The sequence below is a fragment of the Ursus arctos genome, unplaced genomic scaffold (genome assembly GCF_023065955.2).
Source record: "Ursus arctos isolate Adak ecotype North America unplaced genomic scaffold, UrsArc2.0 scaffold_6, whole genome shotgun sequence".
In the NCBI taxonomy this organism is placed as follows: Eukaryota; Metazoa; Chordata; class Mammalia; order Carnivora; family Ursidae; genus Ursus; species Ursus arctos.
In genome coordinates this window covers 71,099,130-71,115,677 of record NW_026623078.1, presented here as the reverse complement: position 1 = coordinate 71,115,677, position 16,548 = coordinate 71,099,130, and the positions used below count along the sequence as shown (strand labels likewise).

Sequence of the window (16,548 nt, the reverse complement as noted above, 5' to 3'; positions counted from 1 at the left end):
AGTTTGAATGGCTGCCCTGACACAAGACCAGCCTTGTGACTTTGGGCAAGGGTAGCCCTAGAGTCCTGGGAATGAAATGATGAACTGCCATGGGATGTCCTGTGCTCTGATCTCATTCCTGAACTCCAGCCCAATACATAAATCGTATGTGAATGCACGTGCTTTGTAAAACTAGAAAGCCCAGAACAAATGCAAGGCGGTATTTTAATGAAGGCAACACACAAATCAAGTGACTCCATGCATGTGCGTGTGTGCACGTGCACACATGTGTCTATTATGGACATAGGACCTTCCCATTCAGCTGCTGCCACTCCTGTTTGCCACTATGTGGACAGAGCCTCAATATAGTGATTGAGGAATATTTCTGAGAGACAGAAAGTCCAAGAAACATAGCATGATTCATTCGGGTCTCCTTGAGCCAGCTGGCGAGCACTAATATGAGGTCCATCCAAGGGTGTTTTGAGACGTCTCATTTCTTCCCAAACTGTTCCCACACTAGATCTCCTGACATTCTCACCCATCATCAACTATGGGCTAGTCCAACAAGGTGGAGAGCTTTTCACATCTGGTCCCAGTGAAAGGATGCACAGTATCTCTGAATAGTCTCAGAAAAGTCTCCCTGAGTTGCAAATCCAGTCATAGGATCCACTCATTGATAATTCAGTTTTGAGAATAGACAGAGAAGCCATCAAAGGACTGGGAAGTTTGGGTTCCTTGTTGGGTGTGTGGAGAGAAGAATGCACAACCAACTATGGCTGCCAGGGAGCAAAAAAACATCCCAAGGAAGGTGATCCATGGGAGGGGCAGGATTTAGAAAATATAAGACACACTCAAAAATGAGCAGATAAGTAGGGGTTCTTGGGTGGCTCAGTCGGTTAAGTGTCTGCCTTTGGCTCAGGTCATGATCTCAGGGTCCTGGGATTGAGCCCCACGTCAGGGATCCCTACTCAATGGAGAGCCTCCATCTCCCTCTCCCTCTTCCTGCCACTCCCCCTGTTTGTGCACTCGCTCTCTCTCTCTCTCTCTAATAAATAATAAAGTCTTTTTTAAAAATGAGCAGATAAGCAGCTAAGATTATTTTCACTCACTCCTTCATACTTCGTCCCAAACACTCTCTTTTCACTGCTTAAGCCCCTTCCCATTCTTTAGGATGTTGCCTTTTCTGTGACCTTTCTCAACTCCTCACCTCCTCCCCAGGGAAAGTAAGTTACCCGCCTCCTCTCTCCGCGCCCATAACACCGTGTGCCCGACTCAGTTATGGTAATTCCTTAGCTCATTTAAAAACATTTATGAGGATCTACTACATTCCAAGCTAGAAAGGAGCAGATACACAGGTGAATAGGACACAGTCTGTGTCCTCAGAGTGATAACAGTCTCATGGGGAGACAGACAAGTAAAAACATCTTAATGCAGTGTGATTGGTGCTTGGTGGAGAAATCAGACTTGGGATTTGGGGAAAGGAATGTGGGCTTAGCCTTGGAGGGTAATGGGAACCAGCAGTTCTGACAAGGGGGCTTGTTGCCTGGCAGAGGGCAGAGCATACTCAAAGGCCCAGAAGCAGCAAACAGCAGGACACATTTGGAGAACCACCAGAGACATTGTGTGGCTGGAGGAATGGCGGAGTTTGGGCAGTGACTGGAGATGATGGTAGAGAAGTTGATGGGGATGGAAATAACAAGGTGTGGTCTTTGCAAATAATCCTGAAAGCCTCAGGCAGCCAATGAATGTCAGAGTAACTGGCTCTGATAGATAGCTTGGTGAATTTCTTAAAGATCCTAGCCAGGGAGGAAGTTTCTAAAATAATCCAGGTCAAAGATGCCAATGACCAGAATTAAAGAAATAACCATCTATATGAGAAATACTTGAGAACCAAAATTGGCCAGACTTCATTGCTGACTGGATGTGGGAAGGAAGGGAACAGAGGACGGCTGACAACTTTTTGATTTGTGGTTCAGAGGACACAGAGAAGGCTAGGACTAGTCCATGAGATGGGAAAGATAGGAAGACGAGCAAAGTTGTCTATGGAGACAATGAACCTGCTACAACTTTGGGACACCCAAGTGGGGGGTTTGGATTTCCTGCTCAGGGAAGAGCGCTGTCTGGGGAAATGCATTTGGGAGTCCTTGTTATCTGACAGTGCTCAGTAAGCCATGGGTCTGTGCCCAGAGTGTCTAGATTGGGCAGAGCAGAGAGAGGGACGAGCACCGGCAATGTGGCTCCAATCTCCTCACATACAAAGGGGGAGAACAATGTTCTCTTATGAGAACCCAATGAGAGGCTAAAGCTTTTCTCATGGCACAAGGCTCAGAACACAGAAGACTCTTGCTGGGTGTGGCTTTCTCTTCGTGTAAATCACGTGGTTGGTGCTGGACACCACTTTCTTACAACAGAATTCTAGAATTTTACTTCTCTTTGCATGTTGAAAGTTTACGTGGGTTAAAGATCAGTGAGTGTGCATGGAGGTACTCCAGATGTTTTCTGAAATGGTCTTTTCTGGTGGCTGACAGTTGTTTTTTTGAGTTCTTTGGTCTGACTACAGCAAAAACAAGATAAGAAATGATGGATCCAATAATCCAATTTACATAATAGCACAGAGCTCAGAAGAACATAGGAACTGGTAATGGGGTTTGGATTGAAATGTTAAATTCTGACCTTCCTACCCTGTTATGCTTCAAAGTTATAGCTATGGTGATAATAGCCATCGTCATTGTCCTGCCCTTAGATGAATTACCCGCATGTGACATTTGGAGAGTTGTCAACATGTCACTGAAGATTCAGTAGAGTGGCACTGACCATGTTGCCCCTGTTCATGCCCTGCTCCCATAACTGAGATTTAAAAATGATGTTTCTGGTTTTAGGGAAGAACTGAATCAAACAGTCCCAGAAACAGGTCAGACTCCCATTGTCAGAACCCTGGCTGTTCTCCCCTACAGTGTCTCCTACCTGTTCCCTTCTGTCACGAGTGGCTTCTCTGGGTGAGTGGTGGAGACCATAGGGATGGCAACATTGTGGGCTGCATCCCCTTCTCCTTCATGCAGGAGTGGGAGGCTGTCTTCTTCAGCTGTGTCAGCTGACTTCTTCTTACTCCCATGATGGGACCCTCCATCAAGCAGGTTCCCAAAATTACCTATTGAGACAGTAGCAAGGGGAGAGAGGTCAGGTGTCAACGAGCAGAATCAGGCTACTTAGCATAAGGGATCCAGGGTCATATCCTCCCAGGGCAGAAAAATAAGATTTCAGTATGAAGGTGGGAAGTGTGATGGCCAGACCAAAGAAATAAGATTGACAATGATGGTGAGCCATCATCTACATCCATCTTATGTTCTCTTTTGTAAAAACTACTTCAGACACAAATGAACTGGATTCCAACTCCACTTTCTTCTGCTCCTTGGAAGGATACCCTCCTGATATGAATCAAGACCTTCTCTGATGAAATGCTCTTTCTTGGAAAGGTTTTCCAGCTGTACATCAGCCCAGGAAGATCACTGGGAGTTATAGTAACTGCACCTACAATATGCACAGGACTTTGCATCCATTAACTCATTACACCCTTGCAGCAGCTCTATGAAGTGTTATTGCTATTCCCATTTCATAGATGAAGAAACTGAGGCCCAGAGAAATTAAGTGAGCCTAGAAGTAATGGAACTAGGATTAGTAATCCAAGTCTGTGTGAATCCAAACTATACTCTTAATCCTTTTTCTTAAGGGTGAAAATAAATCTGTCCCTTACATATTGACACAAGTGAACAAAGAATTATTCATTTCTTTCTGAGGTACAAACCTCTGCCAGAATGCTATCATTTCTATGTAAGACACTAACTCATTCATTCAAGAAACAGGTTTAAAGCCAGTGCCATGTGCCAAGCGCTGTGCTTGTTTGCACTTACCGATAGAAACTTCAAAGCTAATGGGTTTATCTCCAATCTTCCGGTCAATCATGGAAGCTTCAAAAAATGCTCCAAAAAGTAAAAATTCCTCATATTTTTCTGGTATAATCTATAGAAACAAAAAAAAATTTTAGACAGGTCTGGCTCTATTTTTTTTTTTTTTTTATTACCAGGAAGCTGAATTAGTGAGGTTAACTGGTCCAGGGTGATTTGTAGGCATTTGAGTTTCAGTGTCAACCTGAAAGGGCACATCATTTTCCCACTAATCAGGAAGGCAGGAACCAGGACCTACAAATTACAAATCCAAATTCAGCCATCTATCCAGAATGATGTAATCTCAACCTTCTGAGTTTCTGCCTTGCAATTAAAATCATTTTTTCTATTTAAAGACAAAGACTGGCATGTGTATCTTTCTACACTACTATTGGTAAAACACAGGTTTGGAATCACCTTCAGGTGAGCAACCATTTAAAAAACAGTCACAGGATCAAACCTCTACATCGTTTTATGGATTATACAGGTTGGTCACATACATTATGTTTGTTCCTCAACAACCTCGAGAGGTTGAAATCTGGATCATTCCCATTTTACAGGTGAGGAAGCTGAGGAAACTAAACTTAAGGTTGAATTTAGTAACTTTCCCAAGTATTCTGACCACAGATCAGTGCTCTTTGAGCTCTACCATGTGCTAACCCAACACCTCGGTGCTGCTCAAAGACAGACCTTACTCCCCGAAATAACACAAGCCTGGATAAAAGAGACAGGAGGGCTAGGCACTTGCATGAGCGACAACCAATCCAGCAAATCCAGGACGAATAAGCATGCAGAGGGTCCCAGGATCATCTCTGCTTTTACACTGAAAGGGGCCTTGGAGTTCATCTGCTCCAGCTTCTACCTGAATAAACTAAAGCTCACAGAGACTAAGGGGTTTCCCCGGGTCACACAGCAAATTAAAGTCAGCCAAGGTTTGAGGCTTGGGCTCCCTCAAGGCTGCCTTCTCAAGGAGCCTACACTGTGGAAGACAGGACCATGACAGGTCACAAGACCGGAGCCATCCCAATGGAACCACGACTGTTTGTAGATGACTACTATTGATGTGGAACAGGCTGATGGTTCAGGGAGCAGATGTAGCCGAGACACAGACACAGCATCACATTTCTGAGTGAAGAGGCCGAATGAGCTGCCATATAGTCTGTGCTTCCTGCTTTCACACTTGGATTTATTAAATTCCATGGAAAAAGCAATAAGGTTCATCTAAGGAAAATAAGCAGTTGTGGCTTTAGAGCTGAAGAGCCCCATTCAATCAAAAGCCCTGAACCCCATCCCTCCGAGAGCCAACAGGTCTCAAAAAGGTGACCTTTCCTTCACGTAGGAGCGTTCTTGCTGTTGGAATCAGCAGGAAATGTTACTATTGACCAGAAACTGTTGGACAGGGTGGGGGCTCAGTGCTGGATCTTAGTCATAGAGCACGCACCCCTCCCACCTGCTGCTGCTGTATGCACTGGCTATAAATAAGCCACATATCTTGCCTTTCTGGGGCCAAGTTTACTCTCTGGGAGGAGGTTAAAAAGTATCTGAAGACCTGATGGGAAGACAGGCCATATAGCCTTGAAGAGGAATGGCAGACTCTCTAGCCAGATAAACCCTTCTTCAAATCCCAACTCTGCTACTTCCTAGCTGGTTGACTTTAGGCAAGTCATGTCCACTCTCTGGGTGTCACTTTCCCTGTCTGTGAAATACACATTGTCATAGGGCCTACAGGGGGGGAATAATGAGATCATTCATATGGAGCACCTCATATAAAGCCTACGCATAAAAATGCCACAAGAATGGTAGTCATGGCAAGTCTGTCAACAGATAGAATTCATCCCTTAATCCTGCCCATCCTTCAAGGTCTAACTCAAATGGCCCTTTCTTTTGGAAGCGTACTTTGACTTCCTGAGTTTAAGAAATGATGATGGTAATGTTTACTGAGCTGTTATTATGTGTCAGATGTGGTATTAAGACCTTTACCTACATTATCTCATGTAATTCTCATAATCACCCTGGGAGGGAGATGCTTTTATTCTACCTGTTTAAAGATGAGGACAATGCAGGCTGTAAAAGATTAAAACATCTGTCCAAAGTTACTAAACATGCCTACTGTTTACTGAGCACTTACTATGTACCAGGCTCTGTTCTTAGCACTTTGCACGTATTAATTCATTAAATCCTCCCTGTGAGCCCATGAAGTAGAGTTTATTATTGGAAATAAGCATAAGGAGCTTATGCCCAAAGGTTCAGAGGCAATGTTTCTCCAGAGGCTGGGCAATAACCGCTGCCACATCTGAAATCCAGCTGTCTTACTTGAGAGCCCAACATTTTAATTATTATACTTCACTTACTCCAGAAATATTAGCACTTTATCTGTAGTTCCTTATTGCACGCATCAATTTCTACTTCCTGTACATTTATTTTGTATGTCTTCTTCCCCTTCTATATCATAATTTCCATGGAGTCAAACTCTATTTGTATTCCTACCCATACTGAAGATGATGTTTTAAAAAAGAAGCTAGTCAGTACATGTTCACAGAATTTGAAAATGAACACATCTATTAGAGTAGTTATGCTCTGTGAAAGCTCGGCATAGGGAGATAAGCTTCGACGGTGGTGATGAAGGTGAATTGGAAAAGCCAACGTCATGGGATCTCATTTGTCCAGGTATGCAATGAGAGCATGGCTGCAGCAAGGGAGATAAGGGCTCAGGACCCTGGAGAGCCAAAAAAGAAGCTGCTGCAAGAAGGGATATCACCATGTTGGTAAGGGTGAGCTCTGAGGCTGTTGAGGCTCTGGAGAAGGTAGAAAATACACCCACAATTCCTTGGAAATCCCCCACTCAAAAGATGAAGCTTAATCCCCCCCCCCTTTTGGTGTGGGCTTAGTGACGCATTTCTAACAATTAGAATGTTGTATAAATATCGATGTGTGACTTCTATGGGTTTGGTCATAAAACACATTGACGTTTCTGCCTTGTTCTCTCTTGGATTACCCAGTCCACTCAGGGGAAAGCCAACTGCCATGAAAAAACTAAGAAGCCTATTGAACAGTCCATGTGGTGAGGAACCAAGTCCTCCTGCCAAAAGCCATGAGAGTGCGCCATCTTGGAAGTGGATCCCACAGTTCCAGTCAAGCTGTCAGATGACCGCAGCCCTACCAACATCGTGATTGAAACCTCATGAAAAATTCTGAGCCAGAACCACCAAGCTAGGTATTCCCAAATTCCTCATTCACAGAAAATAAATGTTTGTTTTATTAAGTTGCTAAATTTGGGGGTAATTATTATATAGCAATAGATAACTAAGAAAGCCAGCAAGAAACTGACCACAAACAAGAAGCCAAGATAAAGAGAGAAAGGAGAAAAAGGGTTTGAATGAGACCTGAATTTCCCCTTTCCTACCACCTTCATCCAAAAGCCAAGATTGCTCTTGGCCTTGTAGAAAATGTACACTCTACATAAATTCCCAGCTACCCTTGCTTTCTGCTAGATTTTTTTTTTTTTTAAGATGGCCTGAGCAAAATATCTTGAAGATACTGACGTGGGTTAAGAAAATCTTCTATTAGACCCTTTCTACTTGGCAATTCCTGTCTAGAAAAGAATGGCCAGTCTCAAAAGTAGAAAAGATTCCTGCAGAATCAGATACAGTCAGATATCAGCATAGGTGGCTACTTAAGGTACCCACAGTTTCTGGCAAAGTCCAAAAAATGTCATTTCCGAAGTTGGCATGTATTCTGAAAAAATACACATAAATACAATCACATCAAAGCAATGTCAATTCTAACTACAACAAACTGACAGTACGCATTTCCAGAGAATACTTCCCAATATACAAGTACATAGGGGAAAGCTGGGGAGGTCCACAAAATATCCAAAATTGGTCCAAAAAACAAGGTGGAGAGCTCTGAACAAATCATAGGAACACTGGTCACAGCAACAGCAAAGGTACTGCCTGCCTACCACGTATGTGTAAAGAACCCTGTTGACCGTTTTACAGGCATTCCCTCATTTACCCCCAGGGGATGCCTATGACAAAGAGACTGTTACTACCCCCTTTTGTTGATAAGTAAACTAAAACATGAAGAGGTGTTACTATCAGAGCCATGAATAGAACCAACCCCCAAGATTTCCAACCCTGGGCTCCCACCTCTCCTCCACACTGTTTCTTAAGATGTATTAGATCCCATCAGTAAAAATAAGTGGCTCTACCAGGTGACCCAGACCAGCCATCATCTCCCTTCCCCACCCAAAATGATTGTCCGGTTGACCTGAGAAACAGGTCCCAGAGCCAGAATCATCCAAGTTGAGAGCTGGAATCCACTCACCTCTGCTACTAACAAAACACAAGTTCCTTCTTTTGCTTAACCACAAAGCAGTCTTGCTAATCTAAACAGTTGATGGGGGGGGGGAGCGCTTGGGTGGCTCAGTGGGTTGAGCTTCTAACTCTTGATTTCAGCTCAGGTCATGATCTCAGGGTCATGAGATCGAGTTCCACACTGGGCACTGAGCATGGAGCTTGTTTGGGATTCTCGCTCTCTCTCTGCCCCTCCCCCACTCACACTTGTGTCTCTCTCTCAAACAAACAAACAAGCAGTTACGAACATATTCACAGTTTGTATTCATCTTGGAGACCAGATCTCTTTCCCATAATACAGAAGAACCGGGCAGAAGAACTGGGCTGGAAAAATGTTAACGTGTTTTATGTTGAGTAATAGGCAATCTTTGAATTGTGATTTCCCCCCAGTCTTAGGCAGGGGAATAGGTTTCTGGAATTCTTGCATCCCAGCGTGTCACCCACTCTTCCTCCTTTTCCTCCTTCATCCCACATTACCTCACATCCAGAGCACATGCTAAGCTAACAAAGCTAAACGAAATTAGGCAACAGATAGAACTCAGTCCGTCCCCCCACCACCCACTTCCACCAGCTCTCCCAGAACACTTCTATTTCCCTTTCACTTTGGTTCTCGTGGGATTCCGTGTTTTGGGGAACACTGGAGGGATTTATCATGAGCAGGTGGCTGTGATGTGTCAGAAAGAGGCAGCAGATCAGCCCAGAATACAAGGCGGACCAATGCACATTTTGCCGGGGGAGTAAGAGCTGTGCACGCCTTTGGGAGACTGTGGGAGCTGGGCTGGCAGGTGCTGCCTCCATTCTAGGTTCTCCTCGCGGGGGCGGTGGAGCAGTGCTCAGACCTACCTCGGGGGGCACATCGAAAGGCTCCACCTCTACCTCTGTTGAGTTGGTCTTGTCTGAAGCCTGCTGGGATTTTCCATCATCGGTTTTGTCACCCTTGTCTTTACTGGAGCCTTTGGAAGATTTGGAGTCTTTGTCCTTCGAAGACGACTTGAGCTCCTTGAGTGCCTTAGAAAATCTAGATTCCTGCGCCCCTCCCGAGAGGATCTCTACAGCAATTTCCACCAAGATTCTGCCCCTGAATGACACGCCTTCTCCAAAGCCTTCATTCAGTTCCTGGTAGTCGTCCATCAAACTGTGGTTCCTGGGTGAGCCATACAGGTTAATCCAGGCAGGTCCAAACGTTGGTAGAAAGCCTGCAAAAGCCCCAAGCTTTAGTTGCCTGGTAATGTTTCCTAGATGACTATTTCTTGCTTTATGAAAATTACACACATTCATTTAAAATGTAAAATATACAGAAAAAAGAAAATATTTACAGAATATCCCATCCCCAAAAGAGCCACAATTGCCACTTTGTTATATCTGCTGTACTTCTTTCTTTCTAGTGCTTCTTGCGTGCACATGATTACACTTGCTCACGCCTGTAATGATACCACCAACGCCGACGCGGACCCTTGTCTGTTCACTCATTCAGCTCATGTTTATTGAGTCCTGACTTGTGCCGGACCCCGTGCTGGACACTAAACATGGAGCCCAGTGGAGAATGAAGCAGAAACAAACACTGAACAAGTAAATACTTACATTATAAGTGCTAAGCAGGAGATTTACCTTAAGCAGCGAGAAGAGATAACAGGCTGAGGAGGCATGGAGAGGGGTCAGGCAGAAAAGAGATTCTGTCCCAAAGGAGAGTCAATTTTAAGAAGCAGAGATACTGTGTTAAAGGGGATAAAAAGATTTTATGACCCCTGACATCTAATTTTTAAAACTATTTTATACATTTCTTTGAACACCATCAAGACATTCCTGAAAAGCTGGGGTAAAACATGTTTATGTCAAGTTGAGATATTCTGAGGGCGGTGCGCATTCTGTGGAAAGCAATCCTGTGGCGAACCCTTTCACAGTAGGAAGGCTTAAACGATAGGTATTTACTGAGGCCTTTCTGTGGTGTCACGCTGTGAGAGGCATAAAAATATGTCAATCTTGTCCTCTGATTAAGCAAAGCCTTTGGTATATCTGTTATATGCCCCCCCACACATATATATGCATAAATCGACTCGTCAATTAACGCCGATTTGTAGTGCAGAGAAAGATTGCCTTGGGATTTAAGGAGGGAGGGTTTGTTGGGATATTTAGAAAGTTATCACCTGCTAATTTAGGTTTTGCAAATAAAGAAATAGTCAAAGCTCTTTCCTCTGACAGGTGGATTAGCTGGGACTCCTCCTTCACTCCCTGGCTCTCGGAGACAGCAGTCAGCAGCACCTTCCTGCAACACTCAGGACTGTGTGCTCCTAACAATATCTTCTGGACCATTTAAACATGTAAAAACCAGTCTTAGCTTGGGAGCCATACAAACATATTAGGTCAGTGGGATGTAGCCCATGGACCATAGTCTATCAATGTCCGACCTAATCTAAACTCTTCATTTTGCATTTAAGAAACCTAAGGCCCAGAAAGGGGGAGGGACTACCTCAAGGACACACAGCAATGTTCATGGAAGACCTGGGACCAGGTCCAAGCCTCCTGGCTCGCACAGCCCGCCTCCACCTACTGCCCTGAATCAACCCGAACCACAAACCACGCAGAGCATAGATATGACCAACACACTGCCTGCTCCAATCCTCTCGCTATGAAAATGAAGCCTTCAAATCAATCATTTGGTGACCCCATTTCCAAGTGAGACACATTTACCTTTATCTCCATCCTGCTCATTGGAGATTTTCTTCAGGTCGATGAAATGGGTGGCCAAAGCTACATCATTCACGCTGCCTTCGTCCCACACCTGGATTTTCACCCTCCGACACAAAGGAGGGAACATCTCCTTGAAGACCACCTGTTCGTGCCACACGGGATCCGCACAGTTCTTCTGCACTGTGGTTCGCCCCTAAAAACAAACCCAGCACTACATAAGCCATCAAAAGAAAGGAAAGAGGCCCCGTTAATTGACTAAAGAAAACTCTTCCATGTATACAATGGAATATCACACAGCCATCAGAAGGAACGATTACCCAAGATTTGCATCAACATGGATGGGACTAGAGGGGATTAGGCTAAGTGAAATAAGTCAAGCAGAGAAAGACAATTATCATATGGTTTCACTCATTTGTGGAACAGAAGGAATAATAGGGAGATGATAGAAGGAAGGGAAGAATGAAGGGGGGGTAAACAGAAGGGGGAATGAACCACCAGAGACTATGGACTCTGGGAAACAAACTGAGGGTTTCAGAAGGGAGGGGGTGGGGGATGGGCTAGCCCAGTGATGGGTATTAAGGAGGGCACATAGCGCATGGAGCTTTGGGTGTTATACGCAAACAATGAATCATGGAACACTACATCAAACACTAAGGATGTACTATATGGTGACTAACATAAAATAAATTAAAAAAATAAAGATATTCTGTCATTTAATCTTTACCACAGGCCATGAATTTTGCATTACTATACACATTATACAGATGAGGACCTGATAGCTCAGAGAGGTTAAGAGATTTGTCTAAAGGCAAACAGCAGAATTGAAACTAAAATAGTTTACACCAAAATCCATGTACTGTCCTTTCTTTCTCTTTCCCATATAGCATTATTATGTCAGTTCACAACAGACCTTTTACCGAACTTCTAGCTCATGCTAGGCACAGTGGGTTCAATGACAAATAAGATTTGATCCCTGTCCTTAAAATAATTTTGCCTATGGGGGCGCCTGGGTGGTTCAGTCAGTTAAGTGTCTGTCTTCAGCTCAGGTCATGATCTCAGGTCCTGGGATGGAGCCTGCTTCTCCCTCTATCTCTGCTGTTTCCCCTCCTTGTGTTCTCTGGTTCTCTCTCTGTCAAATAAATAAATAAAATCTTTAAACAAACAAAACAAAACAAAACCCAGCTGGACATATAAAGTAAGTTGCCAGAAATAATGAATCTGCTTCCACCTAACCGCCATGGAAATCCGTTGCGCCCAGGAACAATACACTAGCCCCCCCTTATCCGCAGGGAAGGCATCCCAAGACACCAGTAGATGCCTGAACGCGCAGACAGTACTGAACCTTATATAGATTATGGTGGTTTTTTCCCTATACATACATACCTATGATAAAGTGTAATTTATAAATAAGGCACAGAGATTACCAACAATAACTCATAATAACATAGAACAATTAAAACGATATACTGTAATAAAAGTTCCCGTAGATCTTAACAACCTCAGCGTACAATCTCTTTCCCTTTCTTATTGAGGACTTTCACCTTTTCACCTCAAGGAGGCACTTACAGCTTCTTTGGTGCATCCCAATTGCCAGGACCACTCCTCCTGCCTCTAGCGGACATTATTCGGTAAAATAAGGGTGATTTGAACACAAGCGCTGGCCTAGCGCCACCGTGTACCCCATAACCCAGGGAGCTAAGTGACTCACTGCAGGCCGGGCTGTCGCGCTGGATAAAGGGATGATTCACATCCGGGTAGGATGGCGCAGGATCGCGCGAGATTTCGTCCCGCTGTTTGGAACGGTGTGCAATTTAGCACTCCTTGGTGGTTTATTTCTGGAATTTCCCATTTAATAATTTCAGGCCCTGGTGGACCATGAGTGACTGAAACCATGGCAAGAAAACCACAGATAAGGGAGGAATACTCTGCACCGGACACCATGCCCAGCATCAGCGACAAAGGAAGTGACTGATGGGTCCTGCCCTTAGGAAGTTCTCCTAATCACAGGGCGCTGGGGTAAAGCCAACATGCACGTTCTGAACAGGAGTTCAGAACATCTCCAGGGACGGAGCAGATATAGTTAGACCCTGAGTTTGTGCCTTGTGCAAATCCCTTCCCCCTTCTGGACTTCAGTTTCCTCATCATAAAATGGAGGTGATGTCCTATATGACTCAAGGGGTCCAAGTAAAAAATACTCCAATGTTCACCCTGCCAAGAGGAGGGGTTGGAGTAGCATATATTGTAAAACCAGAGACAACATGCGTGTCAGCTGAAGCTTTAAAGTCCAGCCAACCAGGATTAAGCTGTGACCATGTGCCCAGGCCCTGGTACCTCCAATGGCTCTTGAGCAGGGAACAGCAGGGAACAGAGATGTCCAGGCTTACAGAGTTCAAGGACTACCTGGGGAGCCTGGGGAGCAGGTTGGTAGATAGGCGGAGATGCTACAGAGCCTGTGGACAGGGTAATCGCTCAGAGAAGTAGCCAGAGGTGAGGAAGGAGGCCTGTCTGCCTGGGTTCTAAACTGTAATACCCCATAGCCCCTCTCCATGATCTCAAATGGACAGTGAGTGGGTCACCACCACCCCCACTTTCCTGCCATGTGACTCAATACCTTTTGTGACAAGCTTTCTCTCTTAAGGCGCTTCCTAATTTTTATTTTAACTTGATTTCATTTGATTAGAAATGCCCTAGGTGCAGAGCAGAGTTCTGGCCCTGGTTTGCTGCTGGTGGTGATGACATTCCTTACCATCTGCCCAGCAAAGGAGACCTCCACGAAGGGGTCCACGAGGTCCTTATTGTCACCTACAAATGCTTTAGTGACGTTCGCCATGATGCTGGAGTTCATTTTGGGCAACCCCTCTGCTTTGTAGAGTCTCACATAGAATCTGGCCCAGGGTCTCTCTGATGGAAACCCTCGAGGGATCAGAAGGTTCCTTGAGGGGGAACAAAAAACAAAAAATAAAAAAGCTCTCTCACTTGGAAGAAGAGAGAAAAGGTAGAAGGAATTTGGAGACAGAAATAAGGATCCTGATATAGGAGAAAAAAACTGAAAAGAACAGGATTCATTGCTAAAATGAGTTTTCTTTGTGGTGTAAATGGCAGCGAAGGCTATGAATAGAGTGAATGCAAAATCCTTCAAGTCCTTGAATTATAGAATAAACACCGTCTCCCACTCTGCATCTTGAAAGAAGCACATTAAGTCTTCCCATTTCACAAACCACTGGTTGAAATGATAATTCCTTCAAAGAAAAATCAGCCAAGTTCAGATAAATAGGATAAACTCAGGAACAGCTTATCTATTTTGGGCTATTATAGGGAGACAGCTGTCCTTGTCCTAGAAGCTGACCTCCCAAAGGCTAGTGACACCTTTGATAAGACACATCTCAGTGCCTCTGATAGAGCAGAATCCCTGGTAGACAAGCCATGAATTTGGCAGTTCTCATGTACCCACAAGGAAAGGGAGGGAGAGGGGGGAGAGAGAGATGGAACCCAGGACATATCATTTCTCTTGCATGACCCTGGATGGGCCTGTCTCACTTTTCTATTTGCTCCTCAGCATCGGGGGTTTTGGGGTTGGTCTTCAAGACGTCGCCTTTCCCGGTCACGCTGATGTCACACTTCAGGTACCCCTTCGTGCCAGTCCTGATGTCGCCAGGGTCTGTGAGCAGGGCCCACTTGTCACAGAACTGATGACCTGTAAAAGCGTCCTGACAGCTCAGATCCCCTGCACCCCTGGATCCAGCAGGTGCAGCCAGTTCTGTCCCACACCCCAGGCCTCCCTCACTCTGCTCCCTAGGAGGCTGCAGCTCTTCCCGGTATTCCCAGCCTCATTCTGCCCCTCCCCCCAATTTCCTCCTCTCCTTTTGTTCCCACCCTCTTTTTTGTCTTCTCCCACCTGCCACACGTATTTGGAAAGCCTTCCACCCAGTGCTGATCACCTAGACAGGTTCCTAGCTTCGACAGGCTAGGAGGACAGTAAGGGAGTAGAGAAGTCACATATTCTTTCAAAGGCTGTAAATGGGGCTCATGGATCTTTTTGTTCGGCCTACTCTGTCAGTCCAAACTTGAAAAGCTCTTACAAAATCTAGACCGCTGGCTGATCTAAAAAAAAAAATTGTTATCTCTGCCAATACAGAATGCACAGTTCCTCGGGTCAGCAGGTGGTAAAGGAACTGAGGAGCCACTGCTCAGATCGTGTGGGTTGTGAGCCCTCCTGTTCCCCACAGTCTGCAGCACCCCTTAAGGTATTAACCCTACCCACTGTGCTCTGTTATGCCCACGGCCTGGCCCCCTGGATTCACGCAAGTTGGAATTGCTTTGAAGAGCAGGGACCTTTCACGAGACCATCTAGATTTGTCGATGGCCCTCTTACTTATCAGCTCCTGACCTTGGACAAATTACCCGCCTTCTCTGAGTTTCACTTTCCTATAAATCTGAGACAATAAGAATTATCATAGCAAACCCTTACATGGCATGCCACAGCCGTTACTCTGCGCTAGGTTCCATAGGCAACACTTCATATATCAACTTAATCTTCCAACAACTCTGGAAAGGAGGTATTATTTTATCTTCATTTTCTCAAATGAAGAAGCTGAGGTGCAGAGAAGTCAAGTCATCTGCCCAGGGCTGCACAACCAGGAAAGAGCAGGTGGAATTTGAAGCCAGGCAATCTGGCTCCAGAGTCCACATGTGTAATTCCTAGGCCACCTTGCCCGCCTCTGTCTCACGGCATCTCAGCACTACATCATAGACAGAGTTTGTTGGGGGGAGGAAACTGCTGTCAGTAGATTGTAAACATTGAGGAAAAGAGCCAGGTTTGCTCCAATTGTGTAATTGGTGCTCCTGGGATTGCATGAGTGGGTCAGGGATGGGCACACGAATGAACTGACCTCCAGGTGTGGCAAACTGGACATGAGTGAGGGAGAGATTGGGAGGCGATGCCTTCTTACCAGGCTGGTTGTACACAGTCCCCAGGTCGACTTTGAAGGAGCCGATCAGTATGCTGCCTATCAGCTTGTGGTGAAAAACCTGAGGAGAGATGGAGCAGTGAGTCCGGCCACACTAGATTTCTCTTTGAGGATAAATCTGTGAAATGGGTTCGTGACCCCTCAGCAAGGATTCCAGACCTTGATGCTTATCTGGCCCTCACTCTTGTCTGGAGCACAATGACATGTAGTCATCAAGTGAAAAGGGCATCCAGAAGTTTCTCACCCGGACTTCTTCCTCCGGCAGGTTCTCAGCTATTGAAGGACACCTAACAAATCTCACTCTCAGAAAAGTATCTTTTGAAGCCAAAGTGAGCTCTCGTACAGCCCACCCTTTACACCCATCTCTGCCTATTGAAACTCTACCCATCTTTCAATGCCTAGAGCAAAAGTTGCCTCCTCCAAGCAGCCTTCCCTGATTCCCCACAGCTGAAAGTCCCCTTTCCCTCCTGAACTTCCACCACATTCTGCTCACAAGTTACTCAGAGAACTCATCACATATTGCTTTGAGAAGTTTGGGACATGTACACTAGTCAGAACAAGGGGAGTGCTCATCCTCAAGGTTTTGTCTGCTCAGAAGTCGGCAGCAGAGTGCCTGGC

The 16,548-nt window shown here is 45.2% G+C and overlaps 1 protein-coding gene across 3 annotated transcripts in view; it reads right to left on the bottom strand.

Moving 5' to 3' along the window:
- The window catches only part of FER1L6 (fer-1 like family member 6), a 146,736-nt gene that overhangs the window by 82,967 nt on the left and 47,221 nt on the right, over nucleotides 1-16,548 (bottom strand). For all 3 annotated transcript variants that reach the window (XM_057307982.1, XM_044382606.3, XM_057307983.1), the window contains 7 exons: nucleotides 15,913-15,991; nucleotides 14,501-14,657; nucleotides 13,710-13,896; nucleotides 10,964-11,156; nucleotides 9,119-9,471; nucleotides 3,888-3,996; nucleotides 2,944-3,127 (listed from right to left, as the gene is read on the bottom strand). In XM_057307982.1, the coding sequence (XP_057163965.1) occupies nucleotides 2,944-3,127; nucleotides 3,888-3,996; nucleotides 9,119-9,471; nucleotides 10,964-11,156; nucleotides 13,710-13,896; nucleotides 14,501-14,657; nucleotides 15,913-15,991 (1,262 nt within the window). The remainder of the gene's footprint in view (nucleotides 1-2,943; nucleotides 3,128-3,887; nucleotides 3,997-9,118; nucleotides 9,472-10,963; nucleotides 11,157-13,709; nucleotides 13,897-14,500; nucleotides 14,658-15,912; nucleotides 15,992-16,548) is intronic.